Source organism: Cuculus canorus, chromosome 3 (genome assembly GCF_017976375.1).
Source record: "Cuculus canorus isolate bCucCan1 chromosome 3, bCucCan1.pri, whole genome shotgun sequence".
Taxonomy (NCBI): Eukaryota; Metazoa; Chordata; class Aves; order Cuculiformes; family Cuculidae; genus Cuculus; species Cuculus canorus.
The window spans coordinates 6,885,003-6,909,193 of record NC_071403.1 but is presented as its reverse complement, the minus strand read 5'-3'; the positions used below and the strand labels follow the sequence as shown (position 1 = coordinate 6,909,193).

The following is a 24,191-nucleotide window of genomic DNA, read 5'->3' as shown; positions in this document are numbered from 1 at the left end:
AATGACTGGAAAGAAGGTGAAGAAATTATTTCCTTTGAAATCACAGATCAAATAAACTAAAATACAGCTTTCAAAGGGTGTCCCATTTTTTAATGGAAAAATGTCAAACAGAATCAATGGAGAGACTCAACAATTTGGATGTTGCTTAGAGCAAAAGGAATTTTATTGTAGACTGTGTGGCCTATCTGTGTCTCCTCCACTTATAATGCTTATTTAGATAGATCATAGAATCATAGAATCATAGAATCATAGAATGGTTTGTGTTAGAAGGGACCGTAAAGATCACTCAGTTCCAACCCCCCTGCCATGGGCAGGGACATCCCACTGGATTAGGCTGCCCAAGGCTCCACCCAACCTGGTCTAGAACACCTCCAGGGATGTGGCATCCACAATTTCCCTGGACAACCTGTGCCAGGGCCTCACCACCCTCATTGTGAAGAAATTCCTCCTTATGTCTAGTCTAAATCTTCCCCCCTCCAATTTATAGACATTCCTCTTGCCCTATCAATACATGCACTACTAAAAATAGATCTGATAATCTGAAATACTCTAGTAACTCAGCTCATCTAAGATTTCACAGTATGCACAGTTCTCTAAAACATCTAATGCTATATGGCTTAATTCAGATATCTGCAATGTATGTATTATATAAGTATTTACACACATATTTCATTATTAATCAGTTAGTTACACAAATCTTTAATTTCCTTCACATCTATTATAGTGTGATGGTCCATAGTTCCATTCTGGGTTTTAGAAAAGTTTAGAACTTTTCAATAAAACTTAACAGAATAAAAATTACATTAAAATTCTTTTCTTGAAAGTATCAGTTTCATGGCATAAACCTGATTTCTTGCAACACAGGCTTTGAAAAGGATGGATATCAACTGATATTAAGGCAGATTTAGCATATATTGTAGCCACGCATAAACCATGCCTGTAAGTGTCTCAGTCATTCTATTAAAACCTATGACTGCTCTTCTGTAGCCTTCCTGAAATTTAATTAGAATTTTTGAAATTACTTTCAAAAGATTGCACTTGTCAATGCCTATAGCTGGCATTCGGCTTTCTCTCCACCTCAAATTTTAATAGTAAGGAGCTTTTGAGTACTTCATATTCCTAACTTGCTCTCCAATTTGATCTTTTTCTAGACTTTTTGTTTATTTTTAGAATGTTGTAGTCAGCATATTTATTTTCTGCCACTAATTTTGTAATCAAATATTCCAGAAGATGATGTCCACCGTGTCAAATATATGAAGTTCACATTCTTAGTTCTTAGATGCAAGCTGTTTCCAGAGGTTTAGAAAAAAGTAAAATACATTGCATAGAATAATAGTGAAATAAATGAATCATCGTAAGTGTATAGATTGAATTAGTGTGTAACATTTTATGTATTTATTAACAAGATTTATTCCTTTCAATATATCTCAAATGATGAAACCCCAGTCTAAACATTAAATATTTTCCTTACTGAGTCAGAATATTTGTATTCCTCTTGGGCTTTTGGAATTTTTTTTCCACTTTGTTCTTTCTTGAGGGGCAATAATTAGGTATGTTAAATTATGAATAGCAGAATCATAGACTCATAGAATCACCAGGTTGGAAAGGACCTACTGGATCATCGAGTCCAACCATTCCTAACACTCCCTTAAACCATGTCCCTAAGCACTTCATCCACCCATTCCTTAAACACCTCCAGGGAAGGCGACTCGACCACGTCCCTGGGCAGCCTCTGCCAGTGCCCAATGACTCTTTCTGTGAAGAATTTTTTCTGATATCCAGCCTGAACCTCCCCTGGCGGAGCTTCAGGCCATTCCCCCTTGTCCTGTCCCCTGTCACTTGGGAGAAGAGCCCAGCTCCCTCCTCTCCACAACCTCCTTTCAGGTAGTTGTAGAGAGTAATAAGGTCTCCCCTCAGCCTCCTCTTCTCCAGGCTAAACAACCCCAGCTCTCTCAGCCGCTCCTCGTCAGACTTGTTCTCCAGCCCCCTCACCAGCTTCGTTGCTCTTCTCTGGACACGCACCAGAGCCTCAACATCCTTCTTGTGGTGAGGGGCCCAGAACTGAACACAATACTCAAGGTATTGGACATCAGGAAAAAAAAAATCACAGAAAGGGTCATTGGGCACTGGCAGAGACTGCCCAGAGAGGTGGTGGAGTCATCTTCCCTGGAGGTATTTAAAATACGGGTGGATGAGGTAATTAAGAATATCATTTAGTGGCAGAAAGGAATGGCTGGACTCGATGATCTTGAATGTCTTTACCAAACTAGTGATTCTATGATTCTATGAATAAATATACATTTCACTCTGATTTCTTGTAAGTTTTGTAATTCTCCTTACATGTCTTGATAGCAGATTTCAGGGAAATGTTGAAGCTTTCATGTTGGTTCATACATCTTGGTATTTTGGGGCAAATCTTTATCCAGTATTATTTTTAATTTCAATTCGTGAATATTTCAGTTCTCAATTTACATTTATCATTACTAGGGATCTGGTTGTTTTTCTTCCTGTTTCCATAAAACAAACTTTCAGAGGTCATAATTTTAGAAAATATGAGAAAATTTATTCTAAATATAGCATTAAAATGTGAGATTAATTAATCATACTATTTTCTTTACGAATAAGAAGAGCCAATTGTTTATTAATTTGAGGTATGCATTTGGAATCATACTTGGTCTATTTTTCTGAGTTTCAAGAACATTAGACAATATAGTAGGTTATGACATATAAGATAAATACAATTTTTAAAATATTATTACTTTTCAAAGATTTTATGCACTTCCCATGAACTATTGAAGGAAAGGACCAGTATTTTCTCTACCCTTCTGGGTTTTTTTTTTTCATATTTAACAGCTAAAGAACCACGTGTTAAGAAAAGCAGATTTTAAAGCTTTCCTAGATTTTAGGACATCACATTCCAATTTTAAGCAATAATAATAATAATAATCATCCTCCTCCTCCTCCTATTAAACTTTCATGAAAGATCTCTAGAAGTACATCATAATAATGACAGGCAACGTAGTTTATTTTTACGAAGTCCTCTGAGAAACTAAAAGATTACTTGTTCTTGAAGGGTAGGAATGAGCCGGATGTTAGTGAATGAGATTATTTGCTATTCTCCACTGCACAATTTCAACCATAGAGCTTTCTGACTCCCATCTAGCAATTCCCTGACGCTTAGGACTCAGTGACTTAGAAAGACCAAACTAAGATGTCTGCTTTATCAAGATCTCTTTGTTCACAACATGGGTTTATCAGACACAGATTTAAAAATGCGAGAAAGCTAACAACAAAACCAGTTAATTATGATAGCGAACAAAGAATTTCACTAATAATAAATGGAAGCAGAAATGTAAATACTGTTTAGAAAAGCCCTTTTTTAGATACACAGTAACCACATGCTTTTTTTGTTAATTCCTCATAAATGTTGGTCAATGTTGTTCAGAAAGAAATTATTATTTAAAAAGGGTAACAAATCATTTGAAAGAGACACAGTACAAAGTTATAAGTGTAACAATCTGTCTCTATTCTAATAATAGTTATCATTAAGCATAATTTTTAACAGGATATTTAAAAAAGGTCAGGAATATTTAAAGAATTATCACAATTTACTGAAATTAATATTTCTTAGTTCTACCTGTGGACAAATTACCATATCTAACTACTTATTTTCTCAATTAGGCCATTAGGGAGGGATTGAAATTATTCATGAAGTAAATTTTCTTGCCTGAAAGAACAGCGGTTATATATATTATATAAAAATACATTTATACGTTTATTGAAGTCATAGTTTAAAAGATGAAACTTAGTATCACCATTACTTTATATTCCTAGTTTTACTTCTTTAAAAGGTGGACAAACTAAAGAGTAGACCTTTTCTTTATAGTATAAATATTTCCTTATGAATATAGTATTGACGGAGTATTTTCCTTATGAATATAGTATTTCTCATCGTAATTTCTTTGTTTGGACCTAGAAATATTGTCATTGGTGACATTTACATTTATTTGGGTGGAGTGATATTTAAAATATGTTATAATTCTTTTCTCCTTTTTCCCATTTTTCTCTTAGGGTGGGTGCAAGCGTACAGTTTTCATGTGAAGATAATTACGTGCTGCAAGGTTCTAAAAGCATCACTTGTCAGAGAGTGACAGACACACTGGCTGCCTGGAGTGACCACAGGCCAATTTGCAGAGGTAGGTGTTAGTCTTTGAATTTTTTTCCTGAGGTTTAAAAGGGTAATTTATAATTTCTGCTTCAAAATACAATGAAATTATATTCAAAACAAAGCAAAAAATTATATATCATATATGTGTGTGTGCTTATATGTGATTACGTATATCTAAACTTCCCTCTGTAGTTTGAAGCACGCAAGTAAAAATGCAGAAACAGTATCAATTTAGGGACCTCATTTCATTTTAATAGTTTTCACTTCATTTAATCTTCTTCTTGTCATGTTAAGCATATTTTAAGTTGAACTAGTTACTAGGCTTTAGTTATTTTTTTTCTAATTCCTAAATAAGAGCTCTGCACAATCATATTGCGTTTCTACCAGTTCCAGATATGTACATAGTCCTCGTTGCACGGTGAATTCCGCTCTAGTTCTTCTCTTTTGTGTAACCTTACATAGGTCGTTACCCAACCTTCTGACTTGTTTTCTAATTATTTTCTCATTATGGTCTGAACTAACGGATAAGTTCCTCCCCCTGCTTTTAAAGAGGAGAGGGGAAGGTGGCTTTTTATTTGTTTGTTTGTTTGTTTTCCGTTACAATCTATTGCCTATAATAAAAGCATAGAAAAATATGTAAATCCTGTCAAAGTACTCCAGAACTGAGTTACATAGGAAAAATAAAGAGTATATATCTATGTACAGAACTTTTCCTTTTTCTTAGTAGAAAAATTGAATTGCAGATTTCTACTGCATATGTTAATGGAACTCTTAACCCTAGAAATGTGCTCACCTTATGCCTTAGTACCTTACCTGAACAGGACAAGCACTAGAAAACAAGTAAACCCACCACCATTAATTACAAAACCAAACAAACAAACATCTGAAAACACAAAAAAAAACCCCACCCCCAAAAAACCAACCCATAACAAAATAACCCCACACCCAACCCTAATTGTTTGATATACTTTGTCATTTTCAGATATATCAAAGAAAAACTTCTTATACTCTCAAAATCTTACGCTGAATGCCAATTACCAGGGAAGCGAATGATAGAGAGACTGTGGAGGGAAGGATTTGCAACACTCAGACTGAAACTTTTGCTAGTTCAAGGATGAGCTAAAGCATAATCTCACTTATATAAAACTCATATACTTATAAAAAATATTCCATTATCTAATTATTTCATAATACCAAAAGAAAAATGTCTTTACCTGTTGCCAGAAAAGGTTTTTTCAACTTATATAACTACAAATGTAATATACTTGTAAATTATGCTTTCTTCGTTAAAGAATATAAACAGCTCTGGTGGGTTGATCCTAACCAACATTTAAGTCTACCCAGCCCCTTGCTCTCTTGCCCCCGGTAGGATGGGGGAGAGAACTGCAGAGAAAAAGCTGAAAATTCATGGGTGGACATCAAGACTGTTTAATACACAAAGAAAATCTGTGCAAGCAACTAAAGCAAAATAAGGATTTTATATTTAACCATTTCCTGGGGAGCAGCACTTCAGCACAAGTGATGGTTACTTGGAACAACAGACTTGTAACAATGAACATTCACACTTCCTCCTTTTCCTGAGCTTTTATTGCTGACCATGTTGTTATATAGAATCATAGAATAGTTTGAGTTGGAAGAGACCTTAAAGATCATCCAGTTCCAACCCCCCCTGCCATGGGCAGGAACACCTCCCACTGGATCAGGCTGCCCAAGGCCCATCCAACCTGGCCTTGAACACCTCCAGGGATGGGACAGCCACAGCTTCCCTGGGCAACCTGGGCCAGTGTCTCACCACCCTCTCTTTGAAGAAATTCCTCCTTATGTCCAGTCTAAATCTGCCCCTCTCCGGTTTATACCCATTCCCCCTCATCCTATCCCCACAAGCCTTTGTAAACAGTGCCTCTCCAGCTTTCTTGTAGCCCCTTCAGGTACTGGAAGGCTGTTGTAAGGTCTCCTCGGAGCCTTTTGTTCTCCAGGTTGAACAACCCCAACTCTCTCAGCCTGTCATCATACAGAAGGTGCTCCAGCCCTCCAATTATCTTTGTAGCCCTCCTCTGAACCGCTTCCAACAGCTCCATATCCTTCTTATGTTAAGAATTCCTGAACTTATTATTATATGATATGGGATATCCCTTGAGTCAGGTGGTGTCAGCTCTCCAAGCTGTGTTCCCTTCCATCTTCTTGCCCACTCCCAGCCTACTGGCTGTTGGGGCAGTGTGGGGTATGGAAAAGGCCTTGATATTGTGCAAGCAATATCCAAAACACTGGTAAGTTATCAGCACTATTCTAGTTACAAATGTAAACCACAGCACATATAAGCTGCTATGAAGAAATTTATCTGCATTACAGTCAGAATTAATAAAATTATATAAAGGAAGCTCTTGGATAATTTATTACAACCTTTATGTAACATGAGTAATATTATATAAAGGCATATCATGTAAAGACTGTACAATCTAAAACATAGTAAAAGATAAATAAATAAAAATTACAACTCCTACTCTTTCCAGAGCAGCAAAGCAACTGTGGTTCATAGGTGTCCCTTTAACTCAGTGTATCTAAATGAAAAATCTAAATACACCCTCTTAGTATTTGGTTTCATGCTACTGCAGAATATCTTGTCCATGCAACTCCATTGTTCATTCGCGTTAGTCATTTTTTTGGTTTTGTTTTTTTATTCTATCTCCTGAATTTGTTATTCTTTGCTAATACGGTGCAAAAATGAGCTGAAGTAATCTATCCGTGGTGAAAGTAATGCTCAGCAGAAAGGGGCTATTTGCTGCTGAATTATCTGTGTGTTATTACTAGTGTTTGCTATTCCTTCCAATTTATTATCTGCAAATATCTCTGTAATGCTTTACTCCCTCCAGTAAACTTCTACCAAATAGGATAAATTAGTCTTATACTGCCATTAAAACCTCTGTTGGAAAAAGAAGTTACTTTCTGCAAACATAGAATGGTTTGGGTTGGAAGGAACCTTAAAGATCATCTAGATCCAACCCCCGCTGCCTTGGGCAGGGACACCTACCAATTGATCAGGTCACTCAAAGCCTCATCTAACCTAGGCTTGAACGCCTCCACGGATGGGGCGTCCGTGACTTCTCTGGGCAACTTGTTCCAGTGCTTTATCATTCTTGTGGTGAAAAGTTTCTTCCTAATACCTAATATAAATCTCCCCTCTTTCAGCTTAAAACGTTACTCCTCATGCTATAACTACACTCCCTGGTGAATAGCCTTTCTCTATCTTTCCCGTAAACCCCTGCAAGTACTGGCAGGCTGCTATGAGGTCTACCTGGAACCTTCTCTTGGCTAAACAAGCCCAATTCTCAGCTTGTCCTTGTATGAGAGGTGTTCCACCCCTCTGAGCATACTTCCAAAATTACGGAATCACAGAATGGTCAGGGTTGGAAGGGACCTCTGAAGATCACCTAGTCCAACCCTCGTGCTAAAGCAGGTTCACCTACAGCATGTTGCACAGGAATGTGTCCAGGCAGGTTTTTAATATCTCCAGAGAAAGAGAATCTGCAACCTCTTTGGGCAGCCTTTTCCAGCACTCCGTCACTCTCAACGTGAGGGTGAAAAACTTGGAGCTGTAGTTTCACAACAGTCAGTGGGTCTAGTCAGCCAGCCTCTAAAAGTTATTTGCTTTTCTCTAAACATGGGTTAATGTTGTTTAGCCTGAATGATGTATAATTCTTGTTCAATAACAAAGCATTGCATGTGCTGCGCATTTGTGGATGGTGGGAAGTGAACAACAAAAGTTTTATTTGCAGTCCATATTTTTCCCAGTCCCTTTACAGACTTTCAAGATGACAGTATTCATGGTACTTATAACCAAATATTTAATAATAAAATGCACAACACAAAGAACTGTTTATCACATTTTTAATTGATCATCAACCTCAAGTGGAAAAGCTCATAAACTACATGCAACTACTGGGGGCTTAACGACTTCAATTCTATGAGACTTTTGGGAGAAGCCAAACCTTACATTTACCCCAGAATGATGACTAACAAAGTTCAGAATTTATGAAGCTAATGGATAGACACAGGAACCATCTTACTGAAGGCAAGTTCCTTCATTATTTCTGTTAAACAATATCCATGTAATGACCTTACTTACCAGAGCACAGGAGGGGCTACTTGGAGACTAAGAGCTGTGAGCTCTGCCCGAGGCAGCACTGCAGGGGCATGCCTTGAAGCAGGGGCCCATCCCACCACTTCGGGTAGGGTGCAGGGCAGACCAGGGGCATCCCCAGCCTTGGGCATTGGGCACCTTCCTGGGAATCATAGAATCATAGAATCATCAGGTTAGAAAAGACCTCTGAGATCATCGAGTCCAACCATAATTAGCTGCCACTAAATGATATCCTTAAGTACTGCATCTACCCATCTTTTAAATACATCCAGGGATGGTGACTCAACCACCTCCCTGGGCTGCCTCAGATACAATTTTTTGGTGAAGTTTTTTTCCTAGTGTCCAATCTGAACCTGCCCTGGTGCAGCTTGAGGCCATTCCCTCTTGTTCTATCACCTGTCACTTGGGAGAAGAGACTAACACCCATTTCTCCACAACCTCCTTTCAGGCAGTTGTAGACAGTGATAAGGTCTCCCCTCAGCTTCCTCTTCTCCAGGTTAAACAACCCCAGTTCCCTCATCCCCTTCTCATAGCACTTATTCTCCATCCCCTTCACCAGCTTTGTTGCTCTTCTCTGGATGCTCTCCAGCCTCTCAATGTCCTTGGAGTGAGGGGCTCAAAACTGAACACAGGATTCGAGACAGGGACAGGTAATGGCTGAGCAGAGGCTGCAGAGCCTGGATGAGGGTCAGGATCAACAGACTGAGGAGGCACAGCCGTGACTGTGGTGGAACTGCAGGCAGCTGCTCAGTGGGATTGCTCAAGCAGAAACTGATAGTTGAATCCCACACCGACATCAGCCCTCTGAGCCCACAGACAGAAAGTGGTGGGAGGCCCCAGGTGTGGCTGGTCAGGGCAGTTTAGGCTTGTTAGTGCCCTCAGGAACTGAATGGAGCTAATATAAATGTTCCCAGTTTGTTTGACTTCTACATTGAATTCTTACAGCAATTCATTCTCATTTTAAGTAAGTGCTATGTAAGTTTATCTTAACTTTTGTGCGATGTTTTATAGTAACTCCATTTCCTAAACAGACCTCTGGATGGAACTTTACTGCAGCTTTTGCTTGCTGGTTTTTTTTTCTTCTACCTGAAGTTCAAATGGGAGAGGGATAACATAACAACAGCTTGGCTTTAAAAAGAGCTGAAAGAGAGTTTTCTAGACTTTCTTCTTTGTGGATAGCTGAGGAAGTTACAAACTGGATTCAAAAGCTTATTGCCACGAAGCTGCGCCTCTGCTCTGGATTAGTTCCTCCTGTAGCAGATTTTATGCTGGGAGAATCGAAGAAAAGAAAAAAAATTCTCCTTGTCATAATGTTGGATGTGTGGTGCTTCCATCAGTTAGGAATAAGAATATCCTCCCTCTTTCAGAGTCTCGGAATCTGCTCTTGTTATTCTAGCAATTAGAAGAACGTGTTTTGCTTGATACACAGCAAGATGCCAAGCTTTCTCTGTTGCTAGTGGGCACCACACAGTGGCATACTTAAATGTCATTAATTCTTTTCTTTTTCATGGTAAAGCACCAACAGGTTGTTAATAATCGTCAGTGATGCCTCGGTAGAATTTTCTGCGTGGATGAGAGGGTTTTTTGGATCCTAATGAGATCATTGTGGAAGATTTCTGTGTGATGTGTCTCACACAAATGTTTTCCTGCCCATGTCAGGAAAGTTGGAACCAGATGATCTTTGAGGTCCCTTCCAACCTAAGCTATTTTATGATTCTAAACGAAATTCACGGCAGGGTATTAAGGCAGTTTCTATCATGAACATAGACAGACACTTTCATAGTAAACTGAGTCTTAGCTGAATCAGTCTAGACATAGAGTATCAGTTATTTCTGAAAGTCAACTTTGTAATGTACTGACAAGGACCAAGTGCTGGTTGCAGATTGCCATGGGAGGATGGAAAATCTGGAAGTAATTTCCCCCAAATTTTCTTATTTCCTCTTTGTACCAGTCACATTTGCATGAATGCACAGCTCAGGCTTCAGCCCAGCAAGTTTGTGAAGTAAAAACTCAATTCTTCAGAATGGAGGCAGTCACAGAGAAAGAGGAAAACTAAGATTTTTCCAAAGTACCAGGTATATGCTGGGTACTTTAATACAATATTCCGAAAAAAATAAATGTCCAATGAATTATGGTTGGACTCGATGATCCAATGTGTCCTTTCCAACATTGTGATTCTGTGAATGCATTCATTTCTCTTGGCAGTACTGGGACTTAAATAAGTGGAGGATCTATATTATGCAAAAGTTAATGGAAGTTATGTAGATAAGTCCTGAGATTCAGATCTTTGAAGACTTACACTATCTAAATACTTAGAAATGGTCTGATGTAGACTTAGCACGGTGCCAAAGAGCTGTAGTACCATACACTTGACAGCAAAATCGTAAAATGTTCCAAGTTTTGTAACTCCATTTGATGTCCTTGGAAATTATATGTCTAAGTATTTTTTTTTAAAATACTTTGAGATACTGATATGTTTTGAGAAGTTTGAATATATTAGGAAATCTATCCTTAATGCTTTTTGGAAAATAACTTGTAAAGTAATAAAGTTAACTATCTAGGTCTGCTAAATGTGCCAAAGGGATTGTGATGGTTTCACGTTTAAATCTGTTCTTTACAAAAGTAAGACTAGTACCTTTTTTTTTCTTTTCTGATTTTATTTCCTCCAGTGTAAAGAGCTAAGACACCACAGAATTTAGAGTCTAGCTTAAGGATATACTGTTACAAAGAGTCAAATGCTGTGATACATTTTCTTTTTTCCTCCAAATTGTGGGGGACTGAAGGAGAACACACACCAAACCATCTTGCAGCCATACAAAGAAGGCTCCTTCCATCCACTTGTAGAGGATAAATCTCTTTCTAAACAGACTATAGATATGATAATCCTTAGAAATTAATTTATGTAAAGTAAGAATACAATACTGTAAATGTTGGGCTGATTAATTGAAAAGCGCTGGCTTCCTTTCTCTGTAGGATATTCTTCAGGACTGTCTGGAACACCTTCAAAGGCAGATTTCTATAGAATGTATCAGCAGAATAATAATTCCACAGCAAGTTGTTATTGATGCTGTGGCAATTTTTTAATGTTTACTTTAAAGAGAGAAATTGATCAAAAGCAATCTTATTTGTTGTTTATCGTTTTAGCTAGAACATGTGGCTCTAATTTACGTGGACCAAGTGGGATTATTACATCACCAAACTATCCAGTTCAATATGAAGACAATGCACATTGTGTGTGGGTCATTACAACAACTGACCCAGACAAGGTATGTTTTTTTCTCTTTTTCTCAATTCAACTTGTAGAATTTTGGATCTGCCATAAAATTATTTTGTACATATTTGTGTAAATGCATGAATACATGCAAATCTGTATGTTCTTTTAAATGTAAAAATTACCAGAGTACAGATGTTAAGAAAATATATTGGGCACTAGGAAAAAAAACATAAATTTTTAATATCTGTGAAAATGAATACTCAGAGTAATAGGTCTTAATCAAAGTTTCCAAGTTATAAATAAATTTTCTAATGAAATACAGAAAATAACACTGAGTCACACATTGCTAAATGAGTTGATAGTGTATATTTCAATTTGTATCTTAATACTTAATCTTAGCATAAAAACTAGACACATCTAAGTACTTTGTCTGATCTTGTTAGGGGTTTTCTACTTATCTATTTTCTCTTATCAATCCACTATTTTCCAATAATGATTCTAAATGCATTGCTATAAATAATGGCATACAATAGTAAGCGCAACCATGTATTCTTATTAGAATGTAGTGTACTGAGATGCATTTTTACTTGTACTTCTGTAAAATCAATTTACTAAAGGACAGAGAGGCTCCCTACTTGCAGGAAAAAAATGAAATAAAAGAAATATCTTTCCCTTATTTTACTTTTCTGCAGTGAAATGCTGAATAAATTAGTTAGAATAAATTGAGGAACATACAATCTATATGTACTTTCACAACTACATAATGGATTTCCTATGCAAGGTTTTTGAAGGCTGAATTCTTCGGTTGTTTATTGAAGTTAAGGGAAAATATCTAACTGTCTCACCATAAACTAATACAAATGTTTAGCAGCAGAGAAGATTGCTTTACTGCATGCTTTCATAGCTTCTTGTTGAGATGTAAACATTTTCTTTGCAAAATCAAGTTCTTCTTGTTTTAAAGAGGATTCAGTGCCTCAGAAAATAGATGTATTCAAGGAAAAAAAAAAACACCAATGGCAAAAGTACAACGCTTACCACATTGTGAAACATTTCACTACAACAGGACCTCTCTTTGAACAGGAAGGGGTTTATTTAGTTTAAACTCAGCTCTTGTATTTTATTTAGTATAGAAATTAGAAGTGACTACTTGTCAGTGAATGACCTTTGACTTTCTATAAAATTTAATGTCTTGAAAGTATTAAATTGCTTTGCATTTGCAAATATAGATTAGCATTTAAAACATGGAAAATGTCTGACAAATGCATCTGCTCAAATTTATGTTCAGTAATACATAGTCTTCTTGGTTCTGCAAAATGCAATATAGTTTTATGAGAAAAAATTGTGTATCAAAAGAAAATATGTGAAATAACTGCTAATGTAAGGGAATCTTGACGTCTTAATGGTTTCTTTCTTCAGAGCTGTTCCATTAAGTTTTCATTTTTAATTTTATTTTTTTTTCAAGAATTTCAGTTAAGTGCTGATTTTTGTATTTATAATAAAATGAAGATAATGATCTCCTGGCTGATTGCAAGAAAGTTGAACCGTAATAATATGAAAATTGGTACTTCCTGTGCAGTGCTGTTTATTAAACTCTACTGTGTATTCTTCCTATGGACACTCAGTTCTGAAAATCGCTAAACCTTAATCTAGCACAAGTTCTGCTCATTCTACACAATATATCTTTCACAATGGATTTAGGATTTTAGTAGGGTAGATCTTAATGAGATTGGTGTGGATTAGCTTATTACTTTGTTCACTGAACTTGAAAAGGCGCTCTTAAGCAGTAGTCTGTGGACAGCTTGATAGTTTATCACTCGCAAGAATACGCTGAAGGAATTGTACACCCAGACAGATAAATTCTTTTGTTGTGTTCAGAATGAAGAGGTATGAGTACACGTTGTGGAGCTTTCATCTAGGAAAAAAAAAAATTACACACTATTACATCCAGCCGGGTGGAAGGTAAAGACATATGCTGACAAACATATCGATAATTACAATGTAAGAAAAAGACTTAGACCTTTAAGTCTTTCGGTTCCAGACAGGATGGGCGATAGGGAATGATTTGTATTTTTATTAATGATGGATTTGTCTAGCAGTGCAACAAAGGAAGATTCTTTTCTAAACTTCATGTATGTAGGCAGGATGGATGTTTGCTGTAGGACTGACAAGTGTGTGAAGTCTTAAAACCAGATTTGTTTAAGGCTTACAGTATCCTCAAATTGCTTTCACATAAATTCTATATAATCCGAATCAGTGTGTATCAATACAGATCTGATATTGGGACTTCCATCCCCAAATAGCTGAAACTATATTTAACACATATCCTTTCAGATACCAAAAGATATGTTGGAAAATGCTTTTACTTTGCAGACAACCTGACTGAAATAGTACATTTTTCTTCTTTGTAAAGAAAAGTATCTTGCCAGCTAGTTCACAAACCTGTGAACTTTAAAAAATCAATTGCAAAAATCATTTCTAGGTTTCCAAAATAATGAATTGATGTTAAGATTTGCTGAATGTTGTGCAGATTTTTATCTGTGACTTTTGTTAGAGTTATGAGTGACAGAACTGTTGAAAACTGAACTGTGTGTTGAGGGTCTGATTTTAAGATTAGATTGAGGAGCCTACTTTTTTGCCCTTCAGATTTGAAAAAAAAAATATCAGAATGCTGGAATGGCTCTGTGCGATTTTTCTTTTCTGAGACGGTAAACAGTATGACACGTTGTGACTGTGTATTTTAAATTAGTTTTAACTTTAGTAGTGAATTTGTGTCCTTTCATCGGATTAGTTTCCGCATAGTATTTTGCAAGATAAGGCAATTTTTCCTCTTAATTTAACATTTGGTGAGGTTTAAAGAACATAGTGTAGTGAAGAGGTGCCCTTGCATGAAATGTGGAACATAATGTGCTGGAATAATTTGAAGAATATTTTTTTTTTAAAAAAGGTACATAAAATTTTCTATATTTTCATTCTGGTGCTGATGGATGTAAGATTTTTAATGTGAATTCAAAATGAAAACACATTTCAACTTCCTATGGGGCAGGGACATACTTCGAGGTTTTAATCAAGCCTGAATGTTGTTGTTCGTTAAATGTTTTTCTAACATGTATTTGACTTATTCTAAGCAACACAAAAATCTAAGTTAAGCTTGGTTCTTCTCCTGTTCAAAGGTATTACTGTTAATGCTCAGCTTATTTTGAAGAGTTGATTTTCTTCTCTTAACATTTGTTTCCTCCGGGTCCCAGTATGGTAGCTTCTGATCGGCATCTTACTGAGTCATTTATTAGACTTTTAGTGTTTGCAAATACAACTTTATGGTGCTCTTCTGACTCTCTGACAAGTACATGCTGCAATTCCTGGTAACGTTACATTGGCTTAGTCATTCTGTGATGTAGTTTCTCAACTTTTTAGAATCGATTACTTTGGACAGTTCTTCCGATGTCTTGCTGATCTGTTGTCTTTATCTCCTTCTTGCTGTTATAATCTCTTCACAGTACGTTCTAAACATGCCTCTGTCCCTGGCTGTTTCAATACATTCTCCAGGCTGTGGGGGTTTTCATATGACTTACTGCCCTGGATTTCCTGCTGCTTTCACTATTTTACAGCAATATAGCTAGATACAAGGTCTTCAGTTTTCAACTCCAGTGTCTATAGGAGGGCAAGGTTTGGTGGTGTTTCAGCAATGATACTGAGTTTGCACAATATTCTCCTGGTTGACTGAGAGTTTTGCTATAGTAGATGTGCCATAAGCAGCAATAATGCTAAGTTGAATGGCCTGGTAAATAAAGAGTTTGTCCCAATTACAGATGGATGTAGGGGTTTGGGTGTTTTTGTTGTTACTTGTTTATTTGTTTTCATAGAATCACAATCCCTATGAGATTCTATGAGAGAAGACCTTTGAGACCACCAAGCCCAACTGTCCCCGTTCACTACTAAACAATACCCCTAAGCACTTCACTACCCATCTTTTAAATACCTGCAGTGATAGTGACTCAACCAACTCCCTGGGCAGCCTCTGCCAGTGCTTGAGAACCCTTTCAGTGAAGAATTTTTTCCTAATGTCCAATCTGAACCTCCCCTGACACAGCTTGAGGCCATTCCCTCTTGTTCTGTTGCCTGTCACTTGGGCAAAGAGACCAACACCAACCTCACTGCAATCTCCTTTCAGGCAGTTGTAGACACTGATGAGATCTCCTCTCAGCCTCCTCTTCTCCAGGCTAAAGAACCTCACTTCCCTCCATTGCTCCACATAACACTTGTTCTCCAGCCCCTTCATGAACTTTATTGCCCTTCTCTGGACACACTCCAGCCTCTCAATGCCCTTTTTGTAGTGAGGGGCCCAAAACTGAGTTGAGTACAGGGGAAGAATGACTTCCCCGATCTTGCTGGCCACACTGTTTCTGATACAAGCCAAGATGCCATCGACCTCCTTGGCTACCTGGACCACTGCTGGCCCATGTTTAGCTGCGGTCAACCAACACCCTGAGGTCCTTCTCTGCCAGGCACTTTCCAGCCACTCCTCCCCAAACCTGGAGCTGCACAGGGTTGTTGTGTCCCAAGAGCAGGACTCTGCACGTGGCCTTGTTGAACCTCATCCCACTGACCTGAGCCCATCGATCCAGCCTGTTCAGACCTCCCTGCAAAGCCTTCCTTCAACCCGATCTACAATTCCTTCCAGCTTAGTGCCATCCGTGAACTTACGTGGTTAATTTTATTTTGTTTTCCTGAATAATGTGTTTTCTCCACCGTTCTAAGCATAGCTATTGAGTATCTCTTTGGGTCTAACAACTTTCTTCTTAACAAAAAGTTATTCACTGCAGTTGTCATAATTGAAGACATTGAAATTAATTAGAGAGAGAGCACAGGAAGCTTCATGTGTAGTTCTGTAGGACTGAACCTTCAGGTTTTTGTATAAAGTTGGACTATAGCTTAATATGTTGCCATAAAATGCTATTTCTGATTTGTTTTTTTTCAAAGCACATAGCTGGGGAACTTCAGGAAAACGTTCTTATCCAGGAAAACTTTTCCCAGTTCACAGCTATGGAGTCCACAAACTGTAAATGATGATTTTGAGATAATTTCTTTGAGGACAATTAAATTTTACAATATGCTCTATAAAAAGCATTATTACTAAGTAGCATATGAGAATATAATTTTTTTTTTTTTTAGTGAGGTTATCTTACTGATTTGTGGACTGGGTCAAAGTGTGTGGTAGCTCAAATCTTATCCTTTATTGACATCCCTGTCATCCTCAGAGTCTTACTTCCAAATAAGCAGCTTATGCATATATAGTACTTCACAATAGATTCAAAGCCTTTGTTTCAATAGGCAGATTTCCTCCTGTTATACAGCATTATTGTGTTACACTGTTTAATGTTACAGTGTTTTTGAGAAAGTATGCCCACAAAAAGCCTGTTGCTTCAAGGCTTCATCACAGACAGAACTCCCGTCTCTCTGAATGGATGCTCAGACCACCCTGCCACAAGTAAAAGGATGTTTGTCAGCACATTTGACATTTACGGCACCTGCAGTCTGACACTATACTATGACTGGGGAAGAAAGCTATTGCTGAGCACTGTGTATCTCGTCTCTACAGAGATTACCAGTACGTTGCCACAGTATTGATTTATTTATCTGTAGAATTTGTCCTCTCTTCTGTACCACAGAGTTTTGTGTTGCGGGGATCCTGATTACCAAAAAATCTTATATCTAAAAACTACTTTAACATGAGCCAGCAGTGTGCCCAGGTGGCCAAGAAGACCAACGGCATCTTGGCTTGTATCAGAAACGGTGTGACCAGCAGGTCCGGGGAGGTGATTCTCCCTCTGTACTTGGCACTGGTGAGACCGCACCTTGAGTACTGTGTTCAGTTCTGGGCCCCTCACCACAAGAAGGATGTTGAGGCTCTGGAGCGTGTCCAGAGAAGAGCAACGAAGCTGGTGAGGGGGCCGGAGAACAAGTCTTACGAGGAGCGGCTGAGAGAGCTGGGGTTGTTTAGCCTGGAGAAGAGGAGGCTGAGGGGAGACCTTATTGCTCTCTACAACTACCTGAAAGGAGGTTGTGGAGAGGAGGGAGCTGGGCTCTTCTCCCAAATGACTGAGGACAGGACAAGGGGGAATGGCCTGAAACTCCGCCAGGGGAGGGTCAGGCTGGGTATCAGAAAAAAAATTCTTCACAGAAAGAGTCATGGGGCACTGGCAGAGGCTGCCCGGGGGGGGGTGGAGTCACCTTCCCTGGAGGTGTTTAAGGAACAGGTGGATGAAGTGCTTAGGGACATGGTTTAAGGGAGTGTTAGGAATGGTTGGACTCGATGATCCAGTGGGTCCTTTCCAACCTGGTGATTCTATGATTCTTTTGAATGTTCTTGGCAGTATACAGGCTCATGCTAGTGATTTGTTTAATTCTTACTATTTTATAGGTCTGGGGATAGACTTAATGGAGTGGAGGAAAAGGCTATTGTGAATTTAGAATAGGCTCACTTGTACATCCTGTGCCTTCTAGATCATACCAGTATACTAAGAACTCCCTGAAAAGAGTCTTTCCCACAGTACCTTGAATGAAAGCACAGTTTTGTATGCTGTTTCATTCTTCACACAGTGTTAAAGCTGAAAATTGTGCCATAGGTAAATATGCACATTTAAGTTTAAATTTAAATGCCTTTATTTTTCATTTGCTGGAACAATGTCTTTCATTTTCGGGTGTAAACTGGAGAGAGGCACATTTAGACTGGACATAAGGAAGAATTTCCTCACTATGAGAGTGGTGAGGCCCTGGCCCAGGTTGCCCAGGGAAGCTGTGGCTGCCCCATCCCTGGAGGTGTTCAAGGCCAGGTTGGATGGGCCTTGGGCAGCCTGAGCCAGTGGGAGGTGTCCCTGCCCATGGCAGGGGGGTTGGAACTGGGTGATCTTTAAGGTCCCTTCCAACCCAAACTATTCTGTGATTCTATGATTATCTATTTAAGGGGGATATGGTATCATTGTCAAAGGATTCATGCAGTTTAGAATCAAAATTATTAAAATCTCTGTGATGAAACAAATACTGCTCAAGTTCCCTCTTGCTTTGAAATAGGCTCATGCATTTTATTTGTTTTTCATAGTTAGGCAGTATAATTTAGACCACAAAGTACAACTATAGCAATTATAGGATTAAGATTTTAAACTTCCAGTGTCCTAAAATATTTTACAAAGTTTCCAAGGTAGCCTTGTTTATTTACAGTCTTAAATGCCTTTCCAAACCAAACAAAAAAGTCTGTGTATTTTAATATAATGTGCAAAATGTATTTACAAGCCTACTGGGGGGCAAAAATTATATACAGATAAAACTCACTGTATTTATATATATATATTTATCATCAATTTGAATTTAAATACATAAATTCTAATACAGAATTCTCTATATGTACAACTAATATTAGACAAAATAAAACATATTGCACAAAAGCAAATAAAAATACATCGTTATATTGCTTTCTGCATTTTCCGTATGCTTATTAGAACATTATGATTTCTGTTAATAATTCTGGTACTTCTGCCTTTGAAGAAATAATGTGAGTGAGGTGCAGTAGCATGGCTTCTATGTAATTTTCTTAATAATGTTACGGAATCTTTATTAGGTGATACTGTAATTGAAGTAGGTCTGAAACAGAAGACTCAGTTCTGTGATTTTAGACATTTAGGATGAAATTTAATTTGCACTTATGGGTGTTCATGTCCAAACTCCAATTATACTTGATGGAGAACTGTCAAATAGTTAGTAGAGCTTAAATAGTGCCTCTTCTCATCCTAAAGCATTCCAACAGACTGATCAGCTAAATCACTGTTTGGGCTTTCACTAAATCAAAACCAAAAGGGATACAGCTTTGTGGAATAAAATATGCTGTTTTAGATGAAGGACATGGCTCACAGATGAAATGGGAAGAGTCCCATAATGTCCATATCATGAATGAAAAAGCTTAACTTTGCAGTAAGGGTGTACTGGAATTAACTAAAAGAAAACGTCATAAGAATTTTAAACTCTTACATGAATATATCTGCTTCCAAGTATGGGCCTTTTAGTGAAACTCATATACTCATATCAAAACTGCTTTCTATATTGGTTTTAGATGTCTCACTTTTTAATTCATTACAAGAAGTTTTAACTTGATAACTTCAAAGACTGGTGGAGGTAGTGATGGATGGGGAACACTTAGGATAAGTACTCGTCTCATTATGAAAGGATGCAAGCACAAATTGCCTTCAGCATGGGAAAGTACTGTATTTCCTAGTTTGAGGAAAGCTAACGGAATAAGCACTCTTAATGCTTCTGCTCTAATTTCTCGTGGTATTTTCTTTTTTTTTTTACCAGATGATTTCTAACATTAAATGCAGAAACACACCCAATTCTTAAGTTTTTCCCTTTTAAGGCAAATGCCACAAATGCAGGCTGACAGTTATATTCCATGTTGCTTGCTTTCTCTCTGACCTTCCTGCTCCCATCCTGTTTCGAATGAAGACTAACTACTGAGTCTTGTCTGTGTTCAGTATCTCAGATTTGCTTTCAGGATATCAGCTAGGTTTACTCTACCAAGATTTAGCTGTGGGATATGAATTTTATGAGCCTCAGATGGCTCTAATGATGACATACTGTGTTGGAAATGGAATTTAGAGGGGAAAAAAAGAAAGAACTGGGATTTTTAGAAAGAAACTATAGAAGCATGTACATGAAGGAATGGAAAAACTGAAGGAGGAGGCTTAGCGGTATATGTGGCTTAATAGAAACTATTTAAAACAAAAACAAACAAAAAAAAAACCTCAAAACCTTCAAAATTATCATGACAATTTTGTTAATAACAGAAATATGTAATTTTAAAAGTTATATGGCTTCTGTTCCTCATGTTCTAATACCGTGTCAAGGACAAAGCAAAAAGGTTCACATTTGAAAGAGGGTAATTTGTAATATTTTCACCTTGATGTTTGTACTCTATCTACATGGGAGAGAATTACACAAATGTATTATTGTCAATATTTTTTTAACATTTCCTGCAGTGAAAGGCATCCGTATTTGCCTTTCTCATAGATACACTTTTCCAGTCTTGATGACTGTTAGATCCTTCATTAGCCTATAACTTGCAAAACAGAAATAAGCAATTCCTCTTTGAATCTATTTTATAGATAAAACAAATGATCTCCTACTCAGAAAATGAAAAAAAATTAAAAAAAAAAATCCAGAGCTGTATAGCACATAAGCATGCCTTTTTGTTTTACAATTGCCAGGGGTAAACTTTAAAAAACAAACAAACCCACAAAACCGGAGAAGTACAGAGACTATACCTTCATCACTGGCTTTTATTGTTATGCAGACACTGCTATGCGTGTACTTCACTTGTTGCTGAAAATTAGGTTGTTGCTTCCAGCTTTTTTTCTTGGAGGAACTTATCTCCTGCAAGTGCATTTGATGCACTCGATTATTCCATGAGATCCTTTCTCCACTGTATTTTTTTTTTCCCTTTCATCTTCTTCAGTTTCTTCTGTGCTGTTTTGCTCTCGTTCATTATATAATTTTTTTCTCTTCTAGCTTTAAGGTTTTCTTCTTTTTCATTTTATTTTTCCTAATGTGTGGCCTAAACCTCCCCTGGTACAACTTGAGGCCATTTCCTCTTGTCCCATCCTTTGTTACATGGGAGAAGAGAACAGCACCGGTGTCACTACAACCTCCTTTCAGGTAGTTGTAGACAGTGATAGGTCTCTTCTCAGCTTCCTCTTCTTCAGACCAAACAGGTCCAGTGCCCTCAGTCACTCCTCGTAAGGCTTGTTCTCCAGACCCTTCAACAGCTTCATTGCTCTTCTCTGGACGAGCTCCAGTACTTCACTGTCTTTCTTGTAGTGAGGGGCCCAAAACTGAATGCAATATTTGAGATGCAGCCTCAGCAGTGCCAAGTAAAAGGACACAGTAGCTTCCCCCTGGTCCTGCTGACCACACTGTTTCCGATACAGGCCAAGATGCTATTGGCCTTCTTGGCCACCTGGGTGCACTGCTGGCTTGTATTCAGCTGCTGTCAATCAACTCTTTCAGGTCCTTCCCTGCCAGGCAGCTTTCCAGCCACTCTTCCCCAAGCCTGTAGCATTGCATGGTTTTTTTGTGGACTGAGTGCAGGAGCTGGCACTTAGCCTTTTTAAACAATGTACAATTGGCTTTGGCCCATTTATCCAGCCTGTGCAGATCCCCTTTGTAGATATTTCCTTCCCTCAAGCAGATCGACACTCCCACACAATTTGGTGTCATCTGCAAACTTAATGAAGGACCACGCAATCCCCTCACCTAGATCGCAACTAAAGGTAGTAAACAGAACTGTCCCCAACACTGAGCACTGGAGAACACCACTTGTGACCAGCCACCATCTGGATTCACTATTCACCATATCCCTTTGTGCCTGGCTATTTGGCCAGTTTTTCATTCATTGAAGAGTACACCCATCCAAGACATGAGCAGCCAGTTTTCCCAGGAGGATGTGGTGGCAAATGGTCTTAAAGGCTCTATTAAAGTACAGGTAGACAACATCCACAGTGTTTCCCTCATTACAGAAGGACATCAGGTTAGTCGGGCAGTGCCTGTCTTTCATAAACGCGTGCTGACTGGGCCTGATCACCTGCTTATCTTGTATATGCAGCATGATGGCACTCAAGATGGTCTGCTCCATAACCTTCCCTGGCACTGAGCCCAGGCTGACAGACCTGTAGCTCCCTCAATCCTCCTTTTGGCTTTCCTTGTAGATATGTGTCACATTTGCTAATCTTCAGTCGAGTGGGACCTCCTTAGTTAGCTGGGACTGCTAATCAATTATTTAAAGTGTTTTGGTGAGCACTTCTGACAGTTCCTTCACTACCCTTGGGTGGATCTCATCCAGCTCCATAGACTTGTGTGTCTAGGTGGAGTAGAAATGATTAGTGACCTGCCTCTTGGATTTTGGGGCCTCCGTTCTGCTCCCCATCTGCCTTCCAGGTCAGAGACCTGGGTAACCAGAGAACAACTGCTCGCTATTAAAGACTGAGGTGAAGAAGGCATTGAGTACCTCAGCCTTTTCCTCGTCCTTTATCATCATGTTTTCCCTCACATCCACTAAAGGACTGAGATTCTCCTTAGCCCTCTTTTGGCTGCTGATATATTTATAGAAGCATTTTTTATCATCCTTTGCCTCAGTAGCCAAATTAAGTTCTGCTTGGCAATTGGCCCTTCTGATTTTCTCCCTGAATAACCTCACAACACTTATATGTACTAGGTTTTTTTTTCTTAGAATTCCTTCCAGTTTCCTTTAGATTTGGTGTTTGGCATCACTGTAAATAGAATCCTCCAGGTGTTTATATAATGGATTAGTGTTAGCTCTTCATTTAATTAACTCACTTTGATATATTACTAAACAGCAGCTTCATATTATAAGTAAAGAACCGTTGAGAAGAATAGTAAATGGAGAACCAAATCATCACATGTACGTTAAGATGTGCAAATTTCAGATTTCAGTTAGATGATGTTAACGGGGGAGAATAGAACTAATTCTAATTACTGGGATTTTTGCTTAGTATGTGAAACATGATAGAGTTTGCAGTAAGTTGTTATAGAAGATATGTTTTTCAAAGTGGGGCAAAATGGCACTGGGGCTAATCTGGAAGCTGAGATTCAGCATGGGAAAAGCAAATCCCAAGGGGTGTGCCCTATATTAACTGCTCCATAATTTAAAGCCTTGAAGTGCATTGCCTAAGTTAGTTTTACTTCTTTAAGATATTTCTGTCTTCAGAGTAAACACCTCAAAGGGTATTATAGCCCACTTAAAATCAAATTTTCCTCCTGACTTTCATTAATGAAAGAAAAACTGGAATGATCAATGCTAATTATGGCAGGTGGAGAGTGAACTTGTATATGTAAACATTTGAATATATCTGATTCAATATGAGGAGTTGCTGATGTCTAATAAATCACAGAATCATAGAATCACTTGGTTGGAAAAGACCTCTTGGATCATCGAGTCCAACCATTCCTATCTGCCACTAAACCATATCCCTGAGCACCTCATCTACCCATCCTTTAAAGACCTCCAGGGATGGTGACTCCACCCCCTCCCTGGGCAGCCTCTGCCAGTGCCCAATGACCTTTTCAATGAAAAATTTTTTCTGATTTCCAGTCTGACCCTCCCCTGGCAGAGCTTGAGGCCATTCCCCCTTGTCCTGTCCCCTGTCACTTGGGAGAAGAGCCCAGCTCCCTCCTCTCCACAACCTCCTTTCAGGTAGTTGTAGAGAGCAATGAGGTCTCCCCTCAGCCTCCTCTTCTCCAGGCTAAACAACCCCCTTTCCCTCAGCCGCTTCTCGTAGTGTAATAAAGTAAATGTTTAAAAGTTTTGGAAATGTGGATTAAATAATTTAGTTGGAGTTGTTTAGTAAATATGAAATTCCACAATAATTTAATGCTGCTTTGAAGTAAATAGGTTTGGATTTTTTGTCTCTAAAGTGTGAACTCAGCAAGAATCAAGGTACATATTAATACACCTGCTGTATATATTGAAAGGGATTAACACGGATTAGCGTGCTGCTTTGTCAGCTACTTGATCTAAGAAAGGCATGGGTAGATTTGAAGTATGTCAGAGAAAAAGAACAAAGGTTCTTCAGCAGTTGGTGAAATATTCATGTATTTATTTATAAAAAGAG

At 38.2% G+C, this 24,191-nt stretch overlaps 1 protein-coding gene across 1 annotated transcript in view; it reads left to right on the top strand.

Annotated features, from left to right (window-relative positions):
* Positions 1-24,191, top strand: part of CSMD1 (CUB and Sushi multiple domains 1) — a 1,155,040-nt gene that overhangs the window by 784,007 nt on the left and 346,842 nt on the right. Inside the window, exons 9-10 of the mRNA XM_054063646.1 lie at positions 4,072-4,196; positions 11,451-11,572. Coding sequence (XP_053919621.1) covers positions 4,072-4,196; positions 11,451-11,572 — 247 coding nt within the window. The remainder of the gene's footprint in view (positions 1-4,071; positions 4,197-11,450; positions 11,573-24,191) is intronic.